General features: G+C 54.7%; 1 protein-coding gene across 4 annotated transcripts in view; it reads left to right on the top strand.

The window, feature by feature from the left end:
- PLEKHA6 (pleckstrin homology domain containing A6) overlaps positions 1-24,662 on the top strand; it is a 113,081-nt gene that overhangs the window by 63,574 nt on the left and 24,845 nt on the right. For 3 of the 4 annotated variants that reach the window (XM_059717408.1, XM_059717406.1, XM_059717407.1), the window contains exons 4-12: positions 9,688-9,768; positions 10,209-10,323; positions 11,345-11,449; positions 11,813-11,885; positions 13,201-13,301; positions 18,327-18,502; positions 18,969-19,457; positions 20,136-20,646; positions 21,512-21,598. In XM_059717408.1, the coding sequence (XP_059573391.1) occupies positions 9,688-9,768; positions 10,209-10,323; positions 11,345-11,449; positions 11,813-11,885; positions 13,201-13,301; positions 18,327-18,502; positions 18,969-19,457; positions 20,136-20,646; positions 21,512-21,598 (1,738 nt within the window). Of the gene's footprint in view, positions 1-9,687; positions 9,769-10,208; positions 10,324-11,344; positions 11,450-11,812; positions 11,886-13,200; positions 13,302-18,326; positions 18,503-18,968; positions 19,458-20,135; positions 20,647-21,511; positions 21,599-23,245; positions 23,300-24,662 lie in introns of all 4 variants that reach the window. The other variant, XM_019477256.2, reaches the window with a different exon arrangement.

The raw sequence follows: 24,662 nt of genomic DNA, 5'->3' as shown, positions 1-24,662 counted from the left end.
AGGGAGAGCAGGAGCACAGCTCAGAGCTGTCTGCACCTCTGGTCCAGAAACCTTGCTGAGAACCAAGGAGGATGCAGAGGCAATAATTCCTCCTGTGACCTCTGTGATGTTCTCTCCATCCGTCTGCCCTCGTAGCTGGGCACTCAGGCTCTGGTGCGGCTGGCTGAGAAATGAGTTACTTTTTCCTGGCTGGCAGTTTGCAGCATAGCGCAGGGCATAACAGCCTGACTTCACCCAGTCCCCCCTGCTTTGCATTACCCCTTGTTCTTGTGCCCCCCCTTCCCACTGATCTGTAGTGGTTACTTCATGAGGATGTGCTTAGTACCCAAACTCCCCACTGAGCTACCCTATATGTTGAGTGCAGACCTGGGAGTACCTGGCTCATCCTGGATCTGCCCCTGGCATGATGGGTGACCAGGATAAGTCACCCCCTCCCTCTGCCCTGGGTGAAATAGAGCCAACTGTGTGTCCCATTGTCAGTAGTATTTCCTTTGCCTAACTGACTTGGACAAGTCCAGGCAGAGGCTGCAAGGGAGGTAAATTGCTGGGCACCCTTGGCCATGGGAGGAGAGTGCCCCTCAGAAGTGTAAGTGGGCTGCTGCAGTGCAGATAAAGATGTGCCGGAATAGGGAGTTTCCTGTAAAACAGTTTCCTGATGGTAAATGCTGGTTCATCAGGAATGAAATGTTTTGCAGTTCCAGGATGGCATTATTGGTTGAAATGAGAGAGCAAGAACAGCTCCCTGGAACAGGTCTTAGCTCATGGCTCAGGATATGCCGGTGCCAGTGCCCCTGCTGGGACCTGAACCCAGAGGTTCCTGGCTAGAGGGTCTTGCCCCTCTGCTCAGGGTCAGACTGATGCCAACATTTAGGGTCAGGAAGGAATTTTACCCCATGGTCAGATCAGTACCGACTGGAGTGCGGGGGCGGAGGTGTTGCTTTCTTCTGTAGTGGGGATACGGCCCCTCTGCCTTGGATCTCCTGAGCGTATATTAATAGCAGTAGCAGGATGCTGGCCACAGTGGTCCCCCTGCTTTACCTGTGGCAGGTTTAGGTGTTCTGCCTTGTGGCTGTGTGACCAGGCTGCCCGTCATTTGGGTAGAGAGAATCCTGCTTCAGGGATGGGGTTGGACTAGATGGCCTCCAGAGGTCCCCTCCATCCTGACTTTCCCATATTTCTGAGATACCTGCTCAGGCCTTGTCCCTGTGTCCTTTTCAGGCCTAGTGAGGGCCGTACCTGCCACGTGGTTGCCTGTTCTGGAGGGGGTCTGGCAGAGAGTCTGGCAGTGGGGGTAACCTATGTGAATGCTGCTTGACAGGAACCCCCTCTCCACCACTTCTAGGGGGGGTATGTCTGATCCTACACAAGGGCTCTGTATGGGGCCATTGGAGGTTACAACACAGGTTATTTGCTATTGACTTCTCCGTGGGATGGTGCCAGGTGCAGAGCGAGCTGGCTCCTGCTACTACTCACCGAAGCTAAGCTCAGAAAGGGATGTCTGGCACTGAGGATCCCTCCTCTCTCCTGTTCTTGACCTGCAGCACACGCTTTAGTTTTTGAGGAGTGAAACGTTGGACCTAGTGAAAAACTTTGGGCTTGGTATAGAGGATCTGGCTGGCAGTAATGACCTTTCAGATGCAGGGCATCAGAAGGGATGGCCTCGTACTTCCTTTGTAGGTTGATCTACTCAACACTGTGAACCCATCTGACATCAAAGTGTTCAGCTGGACTGGTGCTGGAAGGGAGGTCCCCTAAATTGTTCCCTGTCCCCATGTTTCACAGGCCCCTGCCTGCTGCCACTCTCCCTGCTCCTGTGCTGCTAGAGACAGTTCCCTGAAAGCAACAAGTGTCCCTGCCTTCTACTTGAAGGTTTTCAGAAATGAACGTCAGAGGCCATTTGTAATGAAAAGCAACAGCTTTATTGACCCAGTTAGCTTACAAACAGTGCTACTTGTTCCTATGCCCGGCAGGTAGAGCTTTTTCAGATTAGCTGCTTGCCTATCAGCAAAGAATGGTAGCAGAGCAAGGCAAAGCATTCAAACCGCAGCACTATCCATGCTGCCATAGGCAGGGCCAAGCGGGAGGGATGACCACAGGGTCACCTTGGTCCTTTCTGCCCTTATCATCCAGAATCTCCTGGCTCAGCACGTGTCTAACAAGGCGTTGGACATTGTTGTGCAGATTGCCATCTCTGTGGGATGCTGCTTCCATCTTAAGGATTTGTGGAAGTAGTTCCTGGGAGGAACGATGTCCTGGCCTCAGCCAAGCTGATGGGTGGGCTGCTCGTGACGTCATTTGTGCAGTGGTGACCCCAGAGCTACAGGGCAGTACTGTGCCAAGGGGGCCCTAGCATAGTCATGTGTGCAGCCGAGATCCAGGCACGCTGTATGATATAAGCCAGCTGGCATTCAGATCTCTGCTTCCTTGTTTGGAGGTTTCTTGCAAATGTCAGTGCCACGTTCCCTCCCTCCGACTTATTGTAATAACACTCTCAGTGGATTTCAGTTTGCTGTACCCCTTTGCCAGGCACGTTTCAACGTCAGCTTCAGACCCACACCTGGCGTTTAGTATGTCCCCTTCTCAGTCGGGGGCTACAATGCACTTTGCAAACCCTGATGCCTTTCAGGGAACGAGCAAAGTGCTATTGCTACAGGGTCCCGCAGCGGAGAAAGCCAGGTCCTCAGCCTCCCTAGCCCCTCGCTACCTCAACCCTTCCCGAAGCTGGCTAGTTCCTGGTTCCCCATCCTTCCCTCCTGCCAATAGACTCCCCCTTGCTCCCTGCTGTGATACCAGTGGGCTTCCTTCAGCCTAAAAAGAAGTGAGGGGAGCTGACTGCAGGCAGGAGCAGAACAGCTCTGAAAACAAGTTGCTACTCCAAAGAGTCATAAGGGGGTGGGATCAGTCAGCTGGAGCCTGTGATGCGACCCAGGTTAGCAGCAAACGGCTGCTTCTCGGCAGGGCGTCCGTCTGCCCATCGGCCCTGATCCTGGCAGGGCTCTCTAGCCCCCGCCCCATGCTCTTGCCCTTGTCAAGTTCTCGATGTTTCCAGCATGGGATGAAACCTGGGCAGGGCTCAGGGGAGCTGTCTCTTCCTCGAGAGCGCAGGGGCCTTTCTTCTTCACCGTCCACCGGCCTTGTTCCCGAATCGCTCTGGTCAGGCCGCAGTGTCCTCCCTGGCCGGCTGCACCTGACACGTGAGGGTGGCGCGTATTGGCGTCTCTCCCCTTCACCTTTCTCTCCTTGGGGAACTGGGCTGGGGAGCTGGGTTGGGTGTTTTTTTTTATCTCCTCGTTACGCTCCAAGCTTGGCAGCTGCTGCACGCGAGTGCTGTTCAGCTTGAACGATGAGACTGGACTAGGCTAGAACAGACCCCGATGCCTAGAGTGAGCTGCTGTGTTTCTCCTGCCTGCCATAAAGGAAGCAGAAAGGGAGCGCCAGAAGGAAGGGAAAACAAATGCTACCAGCGCCGAACTGGAGGGAATCGAGACCAGTTGGAAAGCTGATTAGATCGCCCTGCCCATCTCCGGGCTGGGGCTGGCTTGTCCCCCCGGGATGCATTGCCCGGTGCTGTAGAAGACCCCGCTGGAATTGCAGGAAGACTTACCTCTCTCCCAGCTCTCCTGGAGGGATGGCTGCAGCTGGGGCTCGCAGCTGAGCTCGGGAAGGGACCCGTCACGATGCTCAAGTTCCGGGCAGACCGTCGGGTCAGGTAGGACTCCCCCAGTGAGAGCAGGGGAAGGGGAGAGAGGGCAGGCCTTGCTCTGCTGGCCTGGGGGGCTCAGTGCCTGCGCGTACGAGGAAGTGCATGGGGGAACTTCAGTTCGGTCAGTGACTGCTGCATTGCAGTGCTTCAGGAGGAGATGCTTAACTCAGGAGTTCTTGGAGCCGGGTCAGGCAAGGCGAGGCTAGGAGGGGAATGATTTAAGGAGGATCCTGGGAAGTTACCTGCCCTGCCTTGCCTGGGCCTGGGGGTGTAGGTGTTGCAGGGGGCAAGGAGGCTGTTGGGTGAGTGCCAGTGGGCACCGCAGAAGCTGCACAGGGCTGTCCTGGGGTTGGGGGGACCTTGCCTGGAGATAAAGAGCAGCTGCTGGATGAATGAGCTGTCTGAACAAAGGCTGTGCTCAGACTCAGCGCCCTGGGGAGGGTCCCTGGCTGTGGGGATCAGTCCTGGTAGGACTGGGACAGTCAGCATGGATAAGGGGTCCCTCAACTTTCCCCACCTGCAGGCTGCTCTAGCAACAGCCCAGTAGCATTTCTGTTGAAACAGCACTGCCCTGGCCCCCTCTCCCTCAGCATGGGGTGAGAGGTCATCCCTTCTCTGTGTGTGTCTAATCCCCTGGCCACGCGCTCAGAGCCCTTCGCTCTGCCCCCTCCTCTGAAAAACTTGGGTGCAACAAGCACTGTCCCCTCTGCCATCTTAAACCAGGCAAGGAGCAAGAAGAAAGGGCTCGGTGTCTTTCTGAGTTTCGGTTCTCTTCTTTCTTAAAAGCAGTGCTGCTGGCTCCACGCAGGGAGCGGGATTTGTCCTTATTTATATCTGGATGCAGGCAAGTGGAAACTTTTAAAGCTGATGACTAGGAAGGGAGCGACCAACGGCACAGAGTATTGGCTGCAGGGACAGGGCTTTGGACAGCAAGGGGGTATGCAGGGAGAGCTGCTTTAGCAGGTTCCTGCCAGCAAACAGAAGATCCACTAGCCCTGGCTTTCTCCCAGGTCTTTGGGTGCAATCTGTGTGTGTGGAGGTGGTGGTGGGGGGAGGGGGTCACAGCCACTGTCTTCTTTGCTTAAACTTTCCCCTTTTGCTGACGCTACAGTTGCAGTGCACTGGCTGTTTGCATGTTGAGATCATCCGTGGGAAGGCAGTCCCCGAACAGCCTGGTGCATGGCTGTGCCACTCTGGGAAGCCAGGAGCTCGAAGGGGGTGAGAGCCGTGTTTGCTGTGCCAACAGATCCTGGTAGCTGGCATCCCGTTAGGCTGATGGGTCTGTGCAGTCGCACTGCGTACATTTGCTGTGCTCTGGGACATCCCTGCCACCCTCCGTGGAGTGGGATTGAGCAGATCTAGTGCTGAACGTGAGCTGCGTTGGGACCGATGCCTTAGCCTTGCCAAAGCAAGGATCTTCTTGCATGTGCTGTGGCTTTCACCTGCTGTGGACTGGTGCTCCAAGCTGGCAGCTAGGAGCCTGGTTCAGGATCCCACCCCCTTGGAGCTCCTTAATTTCTAACCTGAAGGGCAGGGGGATGCATTGCCAGTGCTAACTGGTCCTGTTGTGCCTCTTGGCAGGAACCCGGAGCTTGCAGGCTGAGCATCTAATGCTGCAGCTCCGATTCAGTGGAGTCTTGCTAGGGGTGATATGTAACCAGTGCAGCTCCCTGCTTAGACTCTCACTGGAAGTGGGTTTAATTGCCGTGCAGTGCAAGCCAAACCAAGAAAACCAGGCTTATGCCAGTGTGTGTGTCCACGCACCATGTAGTCTTGGTTTAACTAATGTGCAGCTTCACAGCATTAATTAAATAGGTTCTCCTTTGTGCAAAGCAGGTCTTGTAGTTGCTGTGCACAGTGCTGCTGGCTACGGAGGCAAGTGGCAGAAGGCATTGGGCCCTGAATGACTATCCAATTTAGGAACGTAGGGGTCCACAGCCTTTTTTAACATAGGATGCTGCAGTCCACACAAAGCTGGATGCTTAGGGTTAGAGTTTAATGGTAAGCGCTCCTTGGCTCTCTTATAGTCCTAGATTTTAGTTTAGGATGTGGAGGGCCTGAGTTAAGGTCCATTCTCTGCCACAGACTTCCTGTGTTCCCTTGGGGGAGGCTAGCCACCTCATCTGTCTGTGTGTCAGGTCCCCATCTGTACAATGGTGATGATAGCACCATCCTGCCTCCCAGGTGTATGAGAGGATAGATGCATTAAGGTTGCTGGTGTGCTGGTACTATAGCAAGGATTATTTGTAGTGTCGTCGCACCTGAGGCCCAGTCATGGATTTCAGGTCTCCCCTGTGCTAGGTGCTGCACAAACACGGTGCAGAAAGCTGATCCCTGTCCCAAACAGCTTACAATCTTTGGAGGTGCCTGAGCCAGATGGATCCAAACCACTAGTGGAGCTGTGCTACCACAGACTGATGTTTCCTCGTGTTCATGGTGTAGCCAGGGCTGTGGCACTGCGGCTGCCTGGGCTTTGATGATGTGCTATGGGGCAGTAGCCAGCATAAAGCATTTTTGGCAGTGCCAATGGCTTCACGCTCCTGGATTTGTTGAGTTTGGGTTTTGTGCATGTAACCACACTTGGCTGCAGGAGTGGTGCTGTTAGGGAGGCAGTGTTTGATCCTTCTCTTTTTGCAGGCCATTACTATAACGGCCTTGTCTTACCCCTTCAGCACATCCCCAGTGTGTTTCTGATCAGTCACTCAGTTGATTTTCAGGAAGCTAAGAGTGACGCATTACCCGTGGAGGTGTTGGCCTACCAGGAACACAGTGGCTCTATTGGGCAAGCTCAGACTCAAATGATTCCAGTCTGGTGCAGAACTGTCCCTGTCTGGACCAACTCCATGCATTGGCTTCTTGTGCTTGAACGGTGCTCCTGAGGGTATTGCTTTACTTTTAATGAAAATTACTATGCCAGCACAGCCCTTCAGTGTAAGGCACCTCTCTATCACTATAATGAAATAGTTTATTCCCCTTCCCACATTGCAATAAACTTCTATACTACCGTCACTGTGTCCACTCGAACGACACCAACAGGCAGTGGTTAATGTGCTCCAGGGTTTGTGGATGAACCTTGGGGCTCTGTCCAGTGTTAAGGGGAGTCCATGGAAGGACTCTCATTGACTTTCCTGGGGTTTGGATTGGGCTCTGGGGACTATTTTGTTGTGGAGCAAAGCTTTCCCTTCTCAAAATAACCAAGCAGGGATTATGGCTCACCAAATGTCACGGGGCTAATTTATTCTGACAGCTGTAGTTTAGCTTTATGTTAATATCTCATCATGTTGCAGTCAGTGTTCTGTGATATGTCCCGTAGAAATAACGAGGTCTCGGCGATCAGAGACCTCCCTTCCGCTTGCTGCTCTGCGAGCTGTGCTGGGAAATGCAGATGAAATTTGCTGCGCAGATTATGCAGCGTGTGGATTAGCGAAGGGGAAGATAAGCAAGGTTCTGCTGCCATTTGTAATCCGTTAAGTGTTGCCAATCCATCCGCCATGTCAGGGGCACTTTGGAGCGGGCCTTTTCATGGTCTCCTGGGGAGAGTGAGGACTTGTGGCTTTTGCTTCTGGAGAGATTTCTAGTGGGCCAAGGACCCGGGCTGATGGCCTGGCTTGGCCACCTCCCCTGGAATCCTTCAGACAAGAGCAGTTCCACTGCCTGCATCCGGGAGTGGAGGTGGCAGCAGGATGAAGGTCAGTATAGGTGTTGCTTTAATGCTGTAGTCCTTCACATCCAGCCTACAGAGGCCCCGTGGGCCATGCATAATGCCGGCTTAGTGACATGTGCCAGGGCAGCATATGGCCGCTGTCTGAGACAGGAACCTGTGATTTAGTCCCCGGCGTCTGGGCGCTTTGGGAAAATGTTATCTCCTTGTTCGTCACTGATAGCCTTATCTCCGCAATGCAGCCGCGCCGTCAGGGCTCGCGCTAGAAGCAAGGGGCTCAGTTCTGGTCTGCTGGACCTATGCGAATTGGTGGGTTTTGGAGCAGGCTGTGGACTGAGATATCCAACATCCAGGGCTATCCCAGGCTGTGTTGGACAAGAATTCACTGGGAGACAATGCAGGCTAGTGGTTGGAGCTGAGGATGGGGGCAAGGTCTTCTGACATCTGTTCTGCACTGCTGCAGACCAGATGGGAGTCTGAATCACTAAAGTCTAGATGCTGATACTTTCCCTTTCATCCAGTAACACCCTGTGGCATGAGCCGTGCTGTGAATCTCAGCAGAGCTGGCCAAAGAGTAAAGTACCATCCTATGCGAGGGTCCCGAAACCTGGCCCTTGGGGCCTGCTGTTCAGAAGTCCTAAGTACCTACAAAACCACATGCGGTCACTGGGAGGTCAACACCTCTCGGAGCTCAGACCCTTGATCCTTTGTGCCTCAGTTTCCTCATCTGTAAAAACGTACTGACTAATACTGCCGCACCTCTATCAGGTGCTTTGAAATCTGCGTGCTATGTAATAATGGTGCATGGTAGCAAATGAAAGGACTGACTGCTGTGCAGAATGGACTAAGAGAAAGCCAGGCCTTGAAAAGGTCTTTTTATCTGACTGTCAATATGAAGTCCATGCCAGTTGGATGCAGGGTATGCTGCTTACCCTTCACTTCTAGTGCCTGTGTAACCCCTTCCTTGCTAGATGGAGTCCACTGGTGATATGTTATAATGGCCACCAGTGGACTTGCCATTTCTGTGGCTGTCATTCCAAGCGTCCGCGTAGCGCCGCAAGATTAGCATGGAGGAACCTCCCAGGGACTGAGGTGTTACATGATGTTACATGAATGCTATAAGAGGGTTATCCTGACATTTGGTGTGTGTGGAAGCTGCCTGTCTGATACACTGTGCTCCTCCAAGTGAACTCTGTGGGGGAAATGGCCTGGCCACACGAGGGGTTAATGCTTATCTGTGCATGCTACTGCTATGCCAGAGCAAATAGAAAACGAGGTATAAGTGATTTGCCTCTGTCAGGACTGGGTATGGGCATGGGGATGTGGGTGCACGGTTGGGAAGGGCCAGTGGAGGGAGGGTCCACCTCTGTGGCATCTGCGTTCAGCGGGAAGAGAGTGCCGGCGTTACGCTGTGATTGAGCTCCCTCTCCCTGCAGCCAGGCCTGGACCACGGGTTTCTCTCTGTGCTCTGTTCTCCCTTCAGCCCGAAAGATGACCCTGCTAGTTTGCTAGGCCCCTGCATGCACTCCTTTCGTCCCTCAAAGGCACAGTCGCTGCCTGGTGTACACTGGGGGCTGGGTTGAAATCACAGCAGTGAACCCCAGAGTTGGCAGGTGGAATGGGCAAGTGTGAGCAGAACTGCCCCGGGCTCAGGCTCTGCCCAGCGTGGGGTACAGATCTCTTCTGTTCCTGGCCCAGAGCCTGCTTTCCCAGATCACTAACATCCCCCATCTCAGCTCATCAGAAAGTCAAGCTCATGAGTGAGTTTTAGACCCGAGTGAGTTTTAAAAATCCTCAGAACATACTGAGCTCATCACCACCTTGCTCGAGCTCACTCTGCTTTTGTCTGAAGAGAAGCTGGCCTAGAGGAGACTGCTTGTCCAGTATCTCACCACCAGCAGCAGCCAGTGAAGGATATTTCAGGGTTGTGTTTATAAGGTGAACCCTACCGGTGCAGTGTTAAGCTGTGTAGGATAGTAGCAGAGGGGCTTCTGTCCTGACTCCCTCCGCCGCCACACCCCAATGACAAGCTAATGACCTGAAGCATTGCTATCCCTACCCTTTCTGTAGCTGAGATAAGGTCACCGTAAGCAGCATTTTGTCCTTCGCTGGAGCAGTGTGAAAATGTGCCTGGGTTGAGGTAACCACCTCACCTTGGGCTAATTTTGTCTGAGGAGTATCTTGCAGCAGCTGCATCCGCAGCTCTCAACAGGTACATTGAGTCAAATAAGGGCAGTGGTGCTTCCTGGTCCCTCTACCAGCCTATCATTCAGCGCAGTCCAACACCGCTAACCTCACCTGACTCTCGTGTGGTTTTTTGCAGCCATAATGAAAGACGGACCACGTTTCTGCATCCAGTGACCACGCAGATTCCAGAAGAAAACGCACGATTTGACTTGCAGAAGTAGGTTGGCTCCCGAACCCTGCTGTTCCTGGCACTGTGTGCATGCACGTATGTGTGTGTGTGTGTATGCACACGTGTGTGTGGATTTAAATGAAGAAACCAGAGTGTGAAAGTGCAAATAGCTTGAAGGAAATGGAATGCTTCTGGAGATCTGCAGACCAGAAATGGTGGAGAAAGTCAAAGGTTTGCAGTGAGATAACAGAGCCCCTGGCTTTGCAATGGATGTCTGAGCATACGGAGGAGGTTCTGACTCACTCTGGCTCCGACCCATGGATGGCAGTGGAAGGACTGACTCCTTTCACTTCAGTGAGCTTGGCTTCAGTGGGGGTTGTCTGGGAGGGGGTTGTGAGTTTGCTGGCTCGATGGACCTGTGGGGCAGACCATTACTCCTCCGCCATCCTACGGATATCCCCAGTGTTCCTTATCACTCTCTGTTGCAGATCGAACTTGGACATGTCAAGCAAAGCAGGCGGGAAGCGACCGGCGGCCATTAACAGCGAAACGACCAACCACGCCATGGTGTCGGAGGTGCCTCAGGAACGGCCAAATGGAAGGGTAGGTCCCACAGGGGTGGTAGAGATCAGGGCAGGTCTGGCAGGGAGGGCTAGGGTTCCTGGCATCTACCCTTTGCTCAGCCCTGGCCTACTGGATGAAACCCTCACTTCTTCCTTCTCTGCGTGTAGCTCTTTTCCCGTGAGCATCTGGTCTGTGGCAAGCAAATGTACTACCCCTGGTAAATGCCAGCTGGTACATAGCTATAGCTGGGCTGAGGGATTTGCTGTGGGGAGCCAAGTACCCTATAGAAATTGGGCTGGATGAGACCTCAGGGAGCCATCTAGCTTAGCCCCCTGTTCGGGGCAGGGACATCCCTCTCCATCCCATCCCAGTTGCATGTGCATCTAACCCGCACTTGCAAACTGTCAGTGGTGGAGAATCTGCAATGGGAACACCCAGCCTTCATGCGGAGCCATCCGGGGGGGCACAGGCCTTGTGATGAAGGTGCTACCTGGGGCTTTAGGAGATTTGGGCTCTGTTCCCAGCTCTGCTGCAGACTCCGTGACCGTAGGCAGGTCCTGTCCCTTCTCTGTACCTCAGTCTCTCCATCTACAACTTGGGAACAGTGACACTGCACCCCCTCTTTGTGCAGCGCTCCGAGATCTGTGGTTGAGAAGCGCTGCATATCAGCAAGGCAGTGGGATGAATTATCATTGCTGTGCTCCTTGCACACTAGGGGAAGTCACTGGCTGGGTCTGAGGCCTCAGCAAAGCTGTTGCAGCTATTCTGATGCAGCTCGATCTCCCTGTAGGGAAAAGATGGGATAGAGCTGAGAGCAAGAGTCAGCCTGGGAATGATACATAAAGGGATGAGATTCCCTGGTGGGCATCCAGCTGCAGCGCCTTGTTGTGAAATGCAGCCTCCCTTTGTACCAGACAGCAGCAGGGCATGCCGTCCCCCCGCTCCTCTAGCTGCAGGGATACCCCCTCAGCCTTGGCAGCCCCTCCCTGGGTTTGTGTGTGAGGGAATACCCCCAGCCTGATGTAAGGCATGCTGAGCCCTTCTATTCCCTCCCCTCCAGGCCTCACGCTCCTCCAGGAAGGGGATTGCCTTTGGGAAACGCTCCAACTCCATGAAGAGGAATCCCAACGCTGCGGTGACCAGAAGCGGCTGGCTCTACAAGCAGGTGCTGGCCCTCTCATGTTCCCTTCAAGGAGCCCCATGTCTCTGTCATGCCCACCCTAGCTAATGATCCTCCCTGATAGATTCCCCTGACCCCTGGGACTCCATTTGTCCAGCCTCCTGCCAAGGTATCTCTCACGTCCCCCCACTCCTGGTCCATATATGATTACACAGCACACTGGTACTGGGTTCCCACCCAGCCTGACAGCCCATCTTCCCCCAGAAGCCCCCAGGGCCAGCTGGTGTATGGTGCCAGAATTGCCTTCTCTGTGGATGATGCACAGGCTTCCTGCTCTCTGCTTCCCTTTCTCTGCCCCACATGCAGCAACGGGGTGGGGAACTGGTCTCATTCCTGCCTCTCTTGCAGGCCAGCTCCGGGGTCAAGCAGTGGAACAAACGCTGGTTTGTGCTGGTGGATCGCTGCCTTTTCTACTACAAAGGTGCGTGGCAGAGTACAGGACAAATCAGGTCAATCCCAGTGCATGGTCCTGAGACTTTCTGACAGCCGAGGCTGTTGCTCCAGTCAGGCACAGCTAGACACCATCTCTGCTTGGTCTCTACTCTCTGGGCCTCTGCAGCTCTCCCTCATCTCTCTGCTGTCTGTCAGCCAGTTTCTTACTCTCTTGACATGAGGCAAGACCACGTCATGTGGATTCTGGCATGGCAGTGAGAGCAGAGTCCAAAGACTGAGCCTGTGCGGTGTTCCACAAAGAGTGAGATTTGCCAGGAAGGCAGCTTGGTGGGGTGCGAGGTGGGAGAGGTCGAGCCAGCCGTATGACAAGGATACAGCTGTGATTGTGTGTGGTGCTGAGAGGCTCCAGCAGGGTGCTGAGTACACCTAAGGGAGTTGTGAGAGGTCAGAGCCTTGCGGGTATCTCAGCAGGAGGGAGGCTGCATCACAGTACAGAGCCATTCCCTTCCTCACCTGGCTGACATCCGTGGAGGAGCTGGGAGCTGGTGCGAGAGGTGCTGGCTGAGGACCTCCCCACCTGCCTCTCCCACTCCAGCAAATGATTAATGCCAGGAAATGAACCCTTCGCCACAGGCCTGTGTCCCAGAGCAAGCCAAGCCTCCTGGCCAGCAGTACAGAGCTGTTGTCAGTAGTGTCACAGGACTCGAAGAGCATGCGAGGGGCTCCGTGGCCATATGCCAGCTGCTGGTCAGTGGGTGGCATGGGATATAGCAGCCTCTTCCTTCAAAGGAGCTAAAGAAGCAAGCCTCGGACTCTGACCCCAGCTCCCAGCCCCATCCTTCTCTCTGCCCCAAGGCTGGAGCAGACCCCTGGGCTCTGGGGGGCAGCCCCTCACCCCACCTGCACCTTGTGCAGCCTCTGGCTTCTGGCAGGAAGCTTGCTCAGCCTCATCCCCAGCAGCGCGCTGGGAGGGTGGGCATGAATAATTAACCAGCCTGCGCCATGAGCGGTGACTGATACGGGCCTGCGTGTGCCGCTGGGAGTGGAGGGTGGAGGCAGGGGGGAGAGAGCCAGGCGGATGCAACAGGGGCAGGAGCCGTGCTTGACAGGTGGGTTGGCAGCCTGCCCTGCCAGACTCTGCTTTCCCTGCTCCATCAGGGCCGTTGCCTTGCCCAGGAGCCCTGCTCCCCTTTCAGCAGCGGGAGAGAGGGAGTCATTCCCAGGATCGGAGCTTTCTCAAACGTTCCCTCACCTGCTTGGAGGGGCAGGCAGGTCTCTAGCCTAGCCTAGGAGGCCCTGCTCCCCCCTGGCTCTGTGTCTAATGCTCTGTCCTCTTCACGCAGACGAGAAGGAGGAGAACATCCTCGGCAGCATCCCGCTCCTCAGCTTCCGGGTGGCGGCCGTCCAGCCGTCCGACAACATCAGCCGGAAGCACACCTTTAAGGTCAGTGTGCAGCACCCTGGGGCTGCTGGGCACTCTCGGTTGTTGGCTGGGTTCCTAGACGCCATGACAGGGCCAGGGCTTGTACCGCAGCCTCTTCCACGCAGAGAATAGCTTCTGGGGAGCGGCAGTGCTCAACACAGCCCCCTGCTTCAGCTTCCAGCTGCCAGCGGCGATTGGTGCGTGGGGGGAGGTAGGGATGGGATCTGGGAAGTCCTCAAAGGCAGGCAGCAAGCTGAAGTGAGGGAGACATGGGGCCAACTTGCAGGTGTGATTCACCGCAGAGTGGAAGCTCTGCCTTAAAGATGTCTAAGCCTGCTCTGAACAGGTTGGAGGGCTCCAGGCCCCTTGCATTCAACTGCCGTGTCCCCTGCCCCTTCCTTTGTCACTGATGCCTGCACCAAACATTCCCCCTGCCATGAGCGATTCTTTGTCAAGCTGCAAGAGGCTGCGTGGGCAAAGCCAAGGAGGCTTGGTCTCTAGGTTTCTTACCCAGTAATGCCTGAAAGCAAAGATTCACCCAGTCTGCAATACCCAGACATGGTCTGCAAAGCTTCCCAGCCCCTTAGGGAGGGGCTCAGGTCCAAGGAAGAGCCCTGCTATCCATCCTAGCCACGGGCAGAATTGCACAGAGTGTGCATGGAGTCCAGTCTGACATCTCTAGTGTGCCTCCGCAGGAAATGTGTCCTACCTGCCTGCCCACCATGCATTTCCTGTGCAGCTGTACTCATGCTCCATAACCCCCTCCCACTGACAGGCGGGTCCTGTCTGCACGGAGGCTCCCTGCCACATGGCTCTGTGAGCCAAGTGGAAGGAACACCCCGGGGCAGGGAGCACTTGCTAAAGTGCATTATTTCTGGGTGCTTGGTCGCCACCCACCAGACTGGCTGAAAGGACTCCCGCATCACGCTGGTGGGGAGGGAGCATGCTCAAGTCTCGTTCTGAAGGAGGCTGAGCTCTCAGTGGCTTTAGCCAGCCAGGGGTGCTGAGCAGATACGAGTCCGCTGCTAATGGAGGGTGGACATGACCTTGTGCAAAGGGCAGCACGGTGATGATGTCAATGATGCTTTCAGTTTTCATCCCTGAGAGGGAGGGGGGAAACTGAGGCACTGAGCTTGCTCAGGTTGACCCAGCTGGCTGAGCCAGGCACACTCCCCGCCAAGTCCCCTGACATCACTCTCCTTATTAGGCCTCCCTACCTGTGGGGTTTAAATGGGGCCTGATTCAGCCCTCTACACAAGGGAGGATATCTCTGGTGCGGAGGGTGATCAAAGCACGCCAGCAACCCAGTGCAAAGCAGGGTGTGTCTGCAGGGCTGCCAGCCTTGCTCCGTTTTGAATGACCCTGCTGTATTAAGCAGCACAGCCAGCCTTGCTCTCGCACAGCACTCGGCACTCCTGCTAAGTGTCTCCTTAGCTGGTCTCCGAGCCCGGATGTGCAGGGTGGGGAGGTCCTCTGTCCCCTGTCTAACTAATTTTGATTAGAGCGTAAAGAAAGGAAATGCTTCATAATCGTTTAGCACATAATTGGTTTCTAGCTGTCAAGCTTCTGGGCCGGCAGGCGTATTTGCCAGGGAGCTTCGAAACACTGGAGCAGGGCTGGGGGCCATGTTTCCTTGTAAGCATGCTGTTGGACCACATGCACATAGTGCCTGTTGTGCACCTGTTCACAACTCACCCGGGCATGGTCCTGTGTGCGTGCGCGCGCGCGCACACACACACACACACACACACACTTATAGCCTCCATGCTCATATTCAAAGGCACATGCACAAAGTCATACATGTATGCATAGTGCCACACTCTTGTGCACAAGGTGGGCACAATAATAATACCTTGCTGAATGCTGGAAATAACCACACACACATTCACACACTCACAGACTTCTCCTTCTCATTCACGCTTGTATGCACCCACCTAATGCATACCTCAAGCACAGTTGTACTTGGACTCTCACTAACAGCCACACACATGCCTCGATTCACCCTCACAAACATTCACACCCAGCCCTTACTCAAACAAAGCCCAGCACACCCACAGCTACACATGTGCCACAGTCAAAAATACACACAGATGCAATCCTACACGTGTGCTTACACACAGCCAGTGCTGAGATTGTGACTCGGCAGGAGGAAGTGCTGTACACACATACATACACACACACACACCCCCACACACGCTCAGAGGGCAACTTTCATTTGGTTGTGGTTTATTTATAGGCATCTTTGGAGCTCATGTCGGATTAACGCATTGAAATGCACACATTTCCCACCCACCCCACCCCCAAATCACACAGGGCAGCTCCAAACAGAGGCCTTATGCTCAGCTCAGCCATTCCCAGGCTGAACTACTGTATCTCTGTCCTATTTCCTGCAATAACATGAGAGAGAGAGTGCACATGTTTGAGAATTGGCAAAAGACTGCCAGGCCATTAAGAAGGAATGGATCTGGCCTCCCGGACTTGTTGCTAGTCAGATTAACCCCTTCAGCTCAGGGGAGGACGGGGTGCAGCTTGGAGGGAATGATGCCAAGGTGCATTTCCAGCCACAGGGAGCGTGAAACATTGGAGGCTTTCTCCTCTTTTATCATCCCTTTGGCCTCTGACCCGCTCCAGAGCTTGGGCAAGGTTGCACTTCACTTCTCTGGCACTAGCTTATCACCTGGTTTCTGCCTTAGTTTCTGCTCTGTTCAGCTCCACTGGCTTCTGTACAGTTCTGCATGCACTGGAAAGTACCAGCCTTAAGCACTGGTTCTCATGGACTTTAATAGGACAGAAGCATGTGTTTAGGCCTCAATTCAGCAAAGCATCTGAGAGGAGATAGAATTTGGCCTGGGAGAAAACAACATTTAGGATAAAATTTATCCTGGGGCAACACTGTGGCTCTTACATGGCGCTTGGCTGGGTCATAGGCCTTGCACACACTGAATGCCACTTGTAGTCAGTGCTTCATTTGCAAGGCGCCAGAGAAAGATGTTTCTGTCGAGAAATGTTTCCATCAAGAAACCAGAGGGATGGAAAATGGTAGCATTTCTTGCAAATGAATCTGTTTGGGGTTTTGCTGGGGGGGCTAGATTGGGGGAGGGAGGAAGGGGGAGGCTACAAAATGTGTGGAAACGGAGACTGTGCATTAAAAACGTTGTTTTCCAAAAGCTTCTGTGGAAAAGCCAGATGTGTTGGGGCCTTGATACAAAAGTGAAAATGTTTCCAAATTTCCATTGGGAAAAGAATTGGCTTTTTTTCAAGCTGCTCTGGACAGAGAACCAAGGACTGGGCAGGGCGGGGATCAAGCCTTGTTTTCTAGAGCATGGAAACCATGTGATTTAAGTCAATGGTGTTGTGAGGTTTATTTTGGTACTGTATGCAGCATGCAAAGTCCTTGATATGCACAGGGTCAGTGGCTGATGTTTTAGCTGTGCTCTCAATAAGTCTTAAAACTGCAATCCTCACATGCTCAGATCACTGAGGTTGGGACCCGGCCGGACATTACAGGGGCAACATAGTGCCCCTGGTCTCTAGGTTAATGCAGCACAGAGCACAACCTCTGCTACACTTCCTCTGCCCGTCTTGGGTGCTCCTGCCCTGCCTCACCTGCCTACGCATCTCCCAGTTGAATTGCCTTTTGGGTGGTTTGACCTGTTGTCTGTCTTTCCTCCTTTTCTCTGCGTGAGGATCCCCTCTGGACAGGAGGTCTCTTCCACGGGCCCGTCTGCAATTCCAGCACACAGCCACCAAATAGGTAGTATATTCCTTCCGTTTCTGAATGCATGCCAGAAAGCCAAGGAATTTGGCCGGTCCCAGCATGCCTCATTCAACCCTGTCCTCCCCTGACCAAGGGGGTCAGATCACAAGGGGTCAGCCTGCGATCAAATGCTTACAAATACCCAATGCATGGAGACTGGTGGAAAGACAGAGGTTTGTATGAGTTTGGCAGCAAAGAGTCTTCTAGAGCTAATAATCTAAGGCTGGTAGCTAATTCATGAGAGCAAGTCCAAGCAGGAGAAGAAATTCTGAGGAGAAGAAATTCCAACAAAAACAGAGAATTTGGGGTTTGTTTGGAATTCATTTTTTGGCCAAACAACATTTTTGCATAAAAACATTTTTCTTTTCGCTCCTTCGGGGATTTTTTTTCCTTTTCCCCCTCTCTCCTTTCCCTACTTTTCCTCTCCCTGCAGGAAAAGGGAGGGCAATGAAGAGGGAAAAAGGGGGAAGTGAAAAGATGGAAAAAGTTTTGGTTTCCATCTTGTTTAATCAAAAAAGGAACATTTCCCACAAAAATATCGTTTTGGTCAAAAAGCTGGTTTTCAATGGGGGGAAAAGTGTGTGTATCTATGAGGATTTCTGACCAGCTCAGTTCTCATGAGAAGCCCCCGGGGTCTTAACAAGATGGTATTTGTCTTCATTGCACCTGAAGCCAGAGACGGAACAACCTGCACGTAGATTTTGACCACCCAGATGGTTGGCTGTACTTTGGTCTGGGCTTTGGGTCATCTTTGTATGAGCAGACCAGGCAGGGGGGATACTGATGTGACTGCTTGAGCTGCAGCACTATGGGTGGAAGCTGTTGTAGTCAGGAGGACTGCAGGGGCCTGTAGCTTTTCTTTAAATAAGGGTTATGTGCCAGGAGTCCCCAGCCACTTTCCAGGCTGCGGGGTATCAGGAGAGCTTCAGGTCAACCTCCAGGCCAGCTGGACCTATCCAGCTCTCCTCTGCTGCTAGATGAGGTGTGCTCAGAGCCTCACACTGACTTTCAGCACCCAGTTTGGATGCACTCTGGGCATAACAGGTAACCCAGATCCAGCTTCTCCAGATGCTCTCAGGGGTGGGTCACAGTAAACCTCTAGCAGTGGTCATCAGTTGGCTTGGTTGCCCTGACTCCTTGGCCCTGGGGTTTTTGTGCTGGAGCAGGCTCTGGGCTTTGCCAGATGTGGCTTTGCCTACAGCTCCAGGCTGTCTTGGCTAGCAAGCCTGGGCTGTGCCTGGATGACTGACCTCTTGCTTGTCTCTGTGTGCACTCTTCCCTTACTGCAGGTGACCGTGTGCTGGGTAGAGGAAGTGCCAGGGGGTAACCAGCAGTGCCTCTCTTCCCAGGCTGAGCACGCAGGCATCAGGACCTACTTCTTCAGTGCTGAGAACAACGAGGAGCAGGAGGCCTGGATCCAAGCCATGGGCGAAGCTGCCCGCGTGCAGATCCCGCCCGCCCAGAGGTCAGCACTGCGGGCACCTCTTACTGGAGGCTGGAGGGCCTCTATGGAGAACTGGGGGGAGAGGGGAGATCAGGGCCAGACTTGGTGGTGTGTTAGGAGCACAGGGAGCATCAGTCCTGGGGGATCAGATCCTAGATCATTGGGAGCATGGTGGGGCCAACAGCCAGAAACTTGGGGTGTCTTTGGGTAGGCATGTCAGTGCCATTAGCCACCGGTGCCTTTGGCAGTAAGCTGAAGGGTGGGTCCTTTGCAGCATGGAGGGGTGGAAAACTGAGATCCATTGTCGGAGGTAAGACGCGCGACCGGCAGCAATTTTGAGGATTGTTTCAGAGACAAGGGGGTCAGTAACCAGCTACCAGTGGACTCCACCACTGCCCCCGCCCCTGGGAGGAAGGGACAGGACTGGCCTTAACATCCTGGGTTGTGTGGCAGGGAATGAGGCTCTGTGTGTTTTCACCCATGGCAGGCATGAGAAGACGGACTCTGAGAACATCCCCCCGGCCAAACACCACCACCACCACCGGCCAGCTGCCCACAGGGAGCACCCCAAAGTGGACCCGGAGGTCAAGACCCGAGGGGAGGGCGATGGGCGTGGCTCGGAGAAGGTTGAGAGGAAACCGGAGAAGGTGGAGAGCAAGAAGGAGCCATTGGCCAAAACCAACGGCGTTGCTGGGCAGGAGATGCCTTCCGAGCCCGGCAGCCCATATCCTGAGGGTCCCCGGGCATCTGCGGGGGTGGAGAGGCCGTCCCAGCCCAATGGCTGGCAGTACTCATCCCCCAGCCGCCCCGGCAGCACCGCCTACCCACAGCAGGATGGGGAGAGCGCAGTGCACCGGCGGGGCTTCGTGCCACGCACCAACCCTGAGAAGATTGCCCAAAGGAAGAGCTCCATGACACAGCTGCAGCAGTGGGTGAACCTGCGCAGGGGGACAGTCCCACCGGAAGAGCTGAGGAGGTAAGAGGGCTGTGGGCAGTCATGGCACAACGAGGGGGGTCTTACTGCTCTGCTCTTCATCCAGGGCAGGAAAAGTTCCCCATCTTGGTCTCTGTCCTGGTGTCTGGGGAGGTAATGAAACCTCCATCCCAAACTGTGCCTAGCACTGGGGCCAAACCATGTGCTGAGTGGATGCACCCCAGGGGGCTTTCTCCCAGGACCAGGAGGGGAGGGAATGGTGATTTTTGGAGAGGTGGGGAGAGAGGACTCATGCAGAAGCAAGGTTAGCTGGACGGGGAAGAGATCAGGAGGCCTTGGGGGCTGCTTCTTGGGGCCAACTGGCTGAGAGGGGCAGATGGGATTGAAGGGGGGGCAGAGGGGAACCATCACTTCAGGCCTCCAGCGGACTCCCTACGGTGACTGCACTGGCCACCACTTCAGGGGAGGACACTAACCGTAAGGAAAATGCCCTGCATCAGGGTAGGAAAGAGCTCTGGGGTCTCCTGTGGAGAAGCAGGGCTCCGGCAGGCCCCTCTCTGAGGACCTGCCCTGCACTTCTGACACCCGAGGAAACCCCACATGGGTTCTGCCCTCCCAGCCGAGGAGCGTGGGCCCTGGGCAAGAGCTGCAGAGCTAGGCAGGGCTGAGACCCCTTGTACTGGGCCGTACCCATCTCTGCTCTTTCCTTTGGGGGTGCAGCCCCACCAGGTTCTACCCGGTGTCTCGGAGGGTGCCCGACTACTACACCCCTTACTCGCCTCAGTACCCTGAGGATTACCAGTACTACCCGCCAGGCGTGCGTCCCGACAGCATCTGCTCCATGCCGGCGTACGAGCGCGTGAGCCCACAGTGGGCAGTGGAGGACAAGCGCCACTCCTTCCGCAACGGGGGCACCTACCAGCTGCGGGAGTGGAAGGACCGCCCAGGCTGCGGCCGGCAGGACGTCCCTGTTTGGCTCCCTGGCCCAGTGCGGCAGCCTGTGTACTACGACGAGGTGGATGCAGCCTCAGGCTCCCTGCGAAGGATGTCCCTGCAGCCCCGCTCCAGGTCTGTCCCCCGTTCACCCAGCCAGGGCTCCTACAACCGGCCTAGGATGTACTCTCCAGTCAGGTCACCAAGTGCCCGCTTTGAGAGGATGCCATCCAGGAGCGAGGAGATCTATGCTGACCCCGCAGCCTACATGATGAGGCGATCAGTCAGTTCCCCCAAGGTAAACTCCCCCCACGCCCTGTCACTCTCACGCATGAGCTGTTCACAAGCAGCTGAGGGAGCAACCAGGTGGGGGTAGGGCACATCAGCAGAGCTGGGACTGGAGGGAGAGGAGAGCTGCAGGGCATGGTTGAGGGGCATGACCAGAGCTGGAGGGGGGAAAGAAGCTGGGGCGGGGGGAGTAGCAGGGGCTAAACTTGCCCTGTGCGTGGATGAAGCAGGGGTGTCAGTCCCCTCTGCAAGTGCTGTGTGTGCAATGAAGGGCCTGCTTGCAGGGCATGAGCTCTCGCAGTTGTCCCCTGCCCCGTCTCCGGCACCGCCCTGGTGTTCTTGCACAGATGACCCAGCTCAGAGGGCTGTTTCCTGCCTGCAGCTCCTAATCTGATGAACAGCTAGGTCTGGCATGGGTCATAACACCAGGGCAACAGATACCAGGGAAGAAGGGACATCACAGTTGCAGGATGGCAGGGTAATTCTGTCATCTCAGCCCTTTGAGAAGAACTAAGGAGCCTTCTCTGGGTTTTCCAGGGCAGTGAGCACAGGGCTCTTCAGGCTGGGGCAATGCAGAGGGCCCCTGCATAGCTGGCACTGTGCAGCTGGGTGCAAACCCCCTGAATGCTAGAAAAAGCTGGATGTGGATTGGAGCTTTGTGGCTCAGATCTGTCCTAACCTTGACTCCTCTCCCACTAGAGGAATCTCCTTGAGTGTGGGACTCTGGCTCTGCAGTTCCCCCATCTCTGAGAAGAGCTACTAGATGCCGAGACCCCTGTAGAGAGCTTTGGGACTGAGTGCTGCACGCGGGGGGTGGTAGTTAGGGAGCAGTATGAAGATCTCACATGTGTCTGGGGCCTCTCTTCTCTTCTCAGTACGATTATCTGGGTGACAGGAGGCCTGTCCCTGCAGGAATGTATCCCTACAACTACCCGGGTTCTCCTACCGTCCACGATAAAATGGTACGTGTCTTCAATGACTTGTCTCTTTGTTGTTGACCTTGCTTCTCTCTCAAGTTTTAAAGTGAACAGGGCATGTTAGCAGTGCAGGGCAAAGGAAAAGGGGCTGGCACGGGCATGGCACCAGTAACTGAGGGTGGTCTCAGAGCTCTAGTGTGTGCCCAGCCAAGAGGCACACATAGCATCTGGGGTGCAGCTCCCAGCTCCTGCGTTCGGACCGGTTGGAGGTCCTGCTGCCTCGGTGGTGCCTGGGCACAAATGGGGCACGCACAACATGGCTTACTGACCCACGGGGATGGGAGGTTGGTGTGTGCCCACTCAGGAAGCCTGGAGAGGAAACAAGTCTGCTCTGAGCACCCTCTGTCAGGCTGGGCTGAGCTGGCACATGTAGGAGGTAGGTCATTTGGGGCTGGCTGTGGTGGGCCCCAAATGAGATGGTTTGCTCCTAGTACACTGGCCTTCCTGAGGCCAGCTGGCTTTGTCCCTGGAAGGGGGCACATTGGAAGGCATGTGCTTCCCTTGCATGCCTGTGCAGCCCTGATTCTGGGGTCATCACTTCACCAAGAGCAGACAAAGATGCTTGGAAAACACAGCTCTGATGCACACTCTCAGGTTGCTGTGCTGTTTCCAACTCAAGGGATGAGCCTCCAGGGCAAGGGGCCAGGTGGACATTATGAATGGACACAACCCTCTCTTCCCCCTTTCTGTCCCATCTCTGGTTCAGGCTGCAATTGCTTTGTTCCTTTTCCCAACTGCCCTGAACATTTTCTTTTCATTCGGGTGCCTCAGGGGGTTGCGGGGGGACAGCCAGAGTCCATGGGGTGAGGCCAGGGGTCCCCAGTCTTCTGCCTAACAGCTTCAGTGGCTTTGTACAGGGGCCCTGATCATTCACCTGTCAGTAAACCCCAGCCTGGATGTCAGTGCCCTGTGGAGTGGACTCTAAGCTGTGCACCTGCCACACCTGTCTTCCTCCCATCGCTGTCTCACTGCCTGGCTGTGCACGCAGGGGTGATGCATGTGGAAATGTGAGGATGGAGTCCTGGTGCCCAGGATGCGGGGGCTCCATCCCCAGCTTTCCATGCCCTGGGAAAAGGGGCAGGGGAAGCAGCGGGGTGGGAGAAAGAGAGAGGCAGGGAGCTCACGGGAGGAGCCTCCAGCTGTGCCATCCCCAACAGCAGCCACTTTAGGCAAGAATGGAGGAGCTGCTGTCAGCTGCTGCTACTGCTGTCCCAACCTCTCCTGGCAGGAGCTGTCCATTCAGCAAGGCGTTATGAAGACACCGAGCTATGCCATCACCCATCCGTCATAGCACTGTTGGGAGTGGACAGTGGAGGGGGGGAGAGGCTCTCATTCACTGCCGTCCTAGACTCATCCAGCAGAAAGTGCTAGATGACCCAGGGCAGAAACTCAGTCCATGAGGTAGTTCCTATGGGGAGTGCAGAAGATATCTTCTGTCCTGCTAAGCCCAGGCCGCTAGGTCTTCCCTTGGCCAACATCCCTGGACCTACAAACCAGACAGAGGCAGCTCCTGCTCCATCTGCTAGACTGAGGGCTCTTTGCCTTTCTCCAGCCTCCACCTAACGCTTTGCTTCTTCTCTGTGTTTGTCCGTGTGTTCATTTTTTGCCGCATGTCTGTTTGGCTCCTGGTAGGATGAACTGTTAGACCTTCAGTTGCAAAGAAACCTAGACTATTTGGACCAGCAGGTAGGCAGAGCTGGCTGTGAACCTCCATGCTCCTCATGTCCCCTCCTGCCTGTCCTGCACCATCTCCCCTCCCTGCCTCCCAGTGCAGTGTGGTTGCATCCCGTCCCGTGACATCTATCCCGCAACCTCTCCTGGCATGACGGCCGCACGAGTTGTCTTTTGGGTTTTTTCCCCATTCTACCCATCGGCAGGGTCCCTGGTCACTGGAGAGGGACAAAAATGCTTCCTCTGTGTCCTGAACCTGTGAGGTTAGTGGTGTGGTGACAGGTGCATGTGGAGTTGGCTCTTAGCTGAGGTGTGAATAAGGAGTCACTCTGGCCAGGACAGCAGAGATTTGCTGGTGTGAACAAGAGAAGATTGAGGCCCAAGGAGCTGTGAGTGAATGGGATTGCAAGTGCTTATAGCTTTCATGAGGGGATGGGGGAGACTGAGCTTTCATCTCAGCACCTGAGTCTCCTCTCCCAGCCTTGTAAATGCATTGATTACAATGGGACTGTGCCGGATTTACATCACTGTGTTGGCGCCTGATTTACACACACGAACAAAATTTGGCAGCGTTGCTAACTTGGGCCCAGAGCCCACTCCTTCCTGCTACTACAAATACCTTCCTTACCAGGGGGTGAGAAGGTCCCTCCATGAGGTGACACTCGACTTAGTTGGGGTCTTTACCCAAGCAGCTAGAACCAGAGGGATGGACAGCAAGGCTTGGGCCAGGCTGGACAACTGACAGTTTAAGGAATCTGTGTGGAGTTGCTGCATGTGACAGGGAGCAGCTGTGAACGTGCATGAGCTCCCTGCATGCGTGAGCTTGTGTGCTGTGGGGGAGAGGCAGGAATCGGAGGTAACTGGAAGTCAGTGACCTAAACCCGGTTAAGGTTCAGTAGAGGGTTTGGTGCTGTATTGTATGGTTTTGGTGCTGCATTGTATGGTTTTGGTGCTGTAAGCCCAGGTCCCAGGTATCTGAGCACCAGCACGCATCTGAGGCTGGTCGTAACGAACACCATCTTGGGAGCGGGAGAAGGAAAGCCCAGGAGGAGACATCTGTGGCAGCATAGAGATGAAAATTGCAGGCGTGGCTTCAGATTAGAATGTGGATGGAAAAAAACCCTTACAGATCCCTGGGCCGGCGCTGCAGCCTGCCGCTGGCCTGCATCTCTGTCTGTGGAACGGCTTCCTTATTGAAATACTATCTCATTAGGCTCCCAGAGTCTGTAAATCCCCATCAGTAGAGTAATCACTGAGATGCATCTGCCTGGCTTGGAGCAGAGCCAAAGACGATCAAGGAGGATGCAGAACTCTCTGGGTTGTTTTGCAGCCCCTGGCAGCAGTGTTTCATCGAGTCCTTTCTAAAATGCTTCCTACA

The sequence above is a fragment of the Alligator mississippiensis genome, chromosome 14, assembly GCF_030867095.1.
Source record: "Alligator mississippiensis isolate rAllMis1 chromosome 14, rAllMis1, whole genome shotgun sequence".
NCBI lineage: Eukaryota > Metazoa > Chordata > Crocodylia > Alligatoridae > Alligator > Alligator mississippiensis.
Note: the sequence above shows the minus strand (reverse complement) of the source record. Positions and strands in the feature narration are given on the sequence as shown.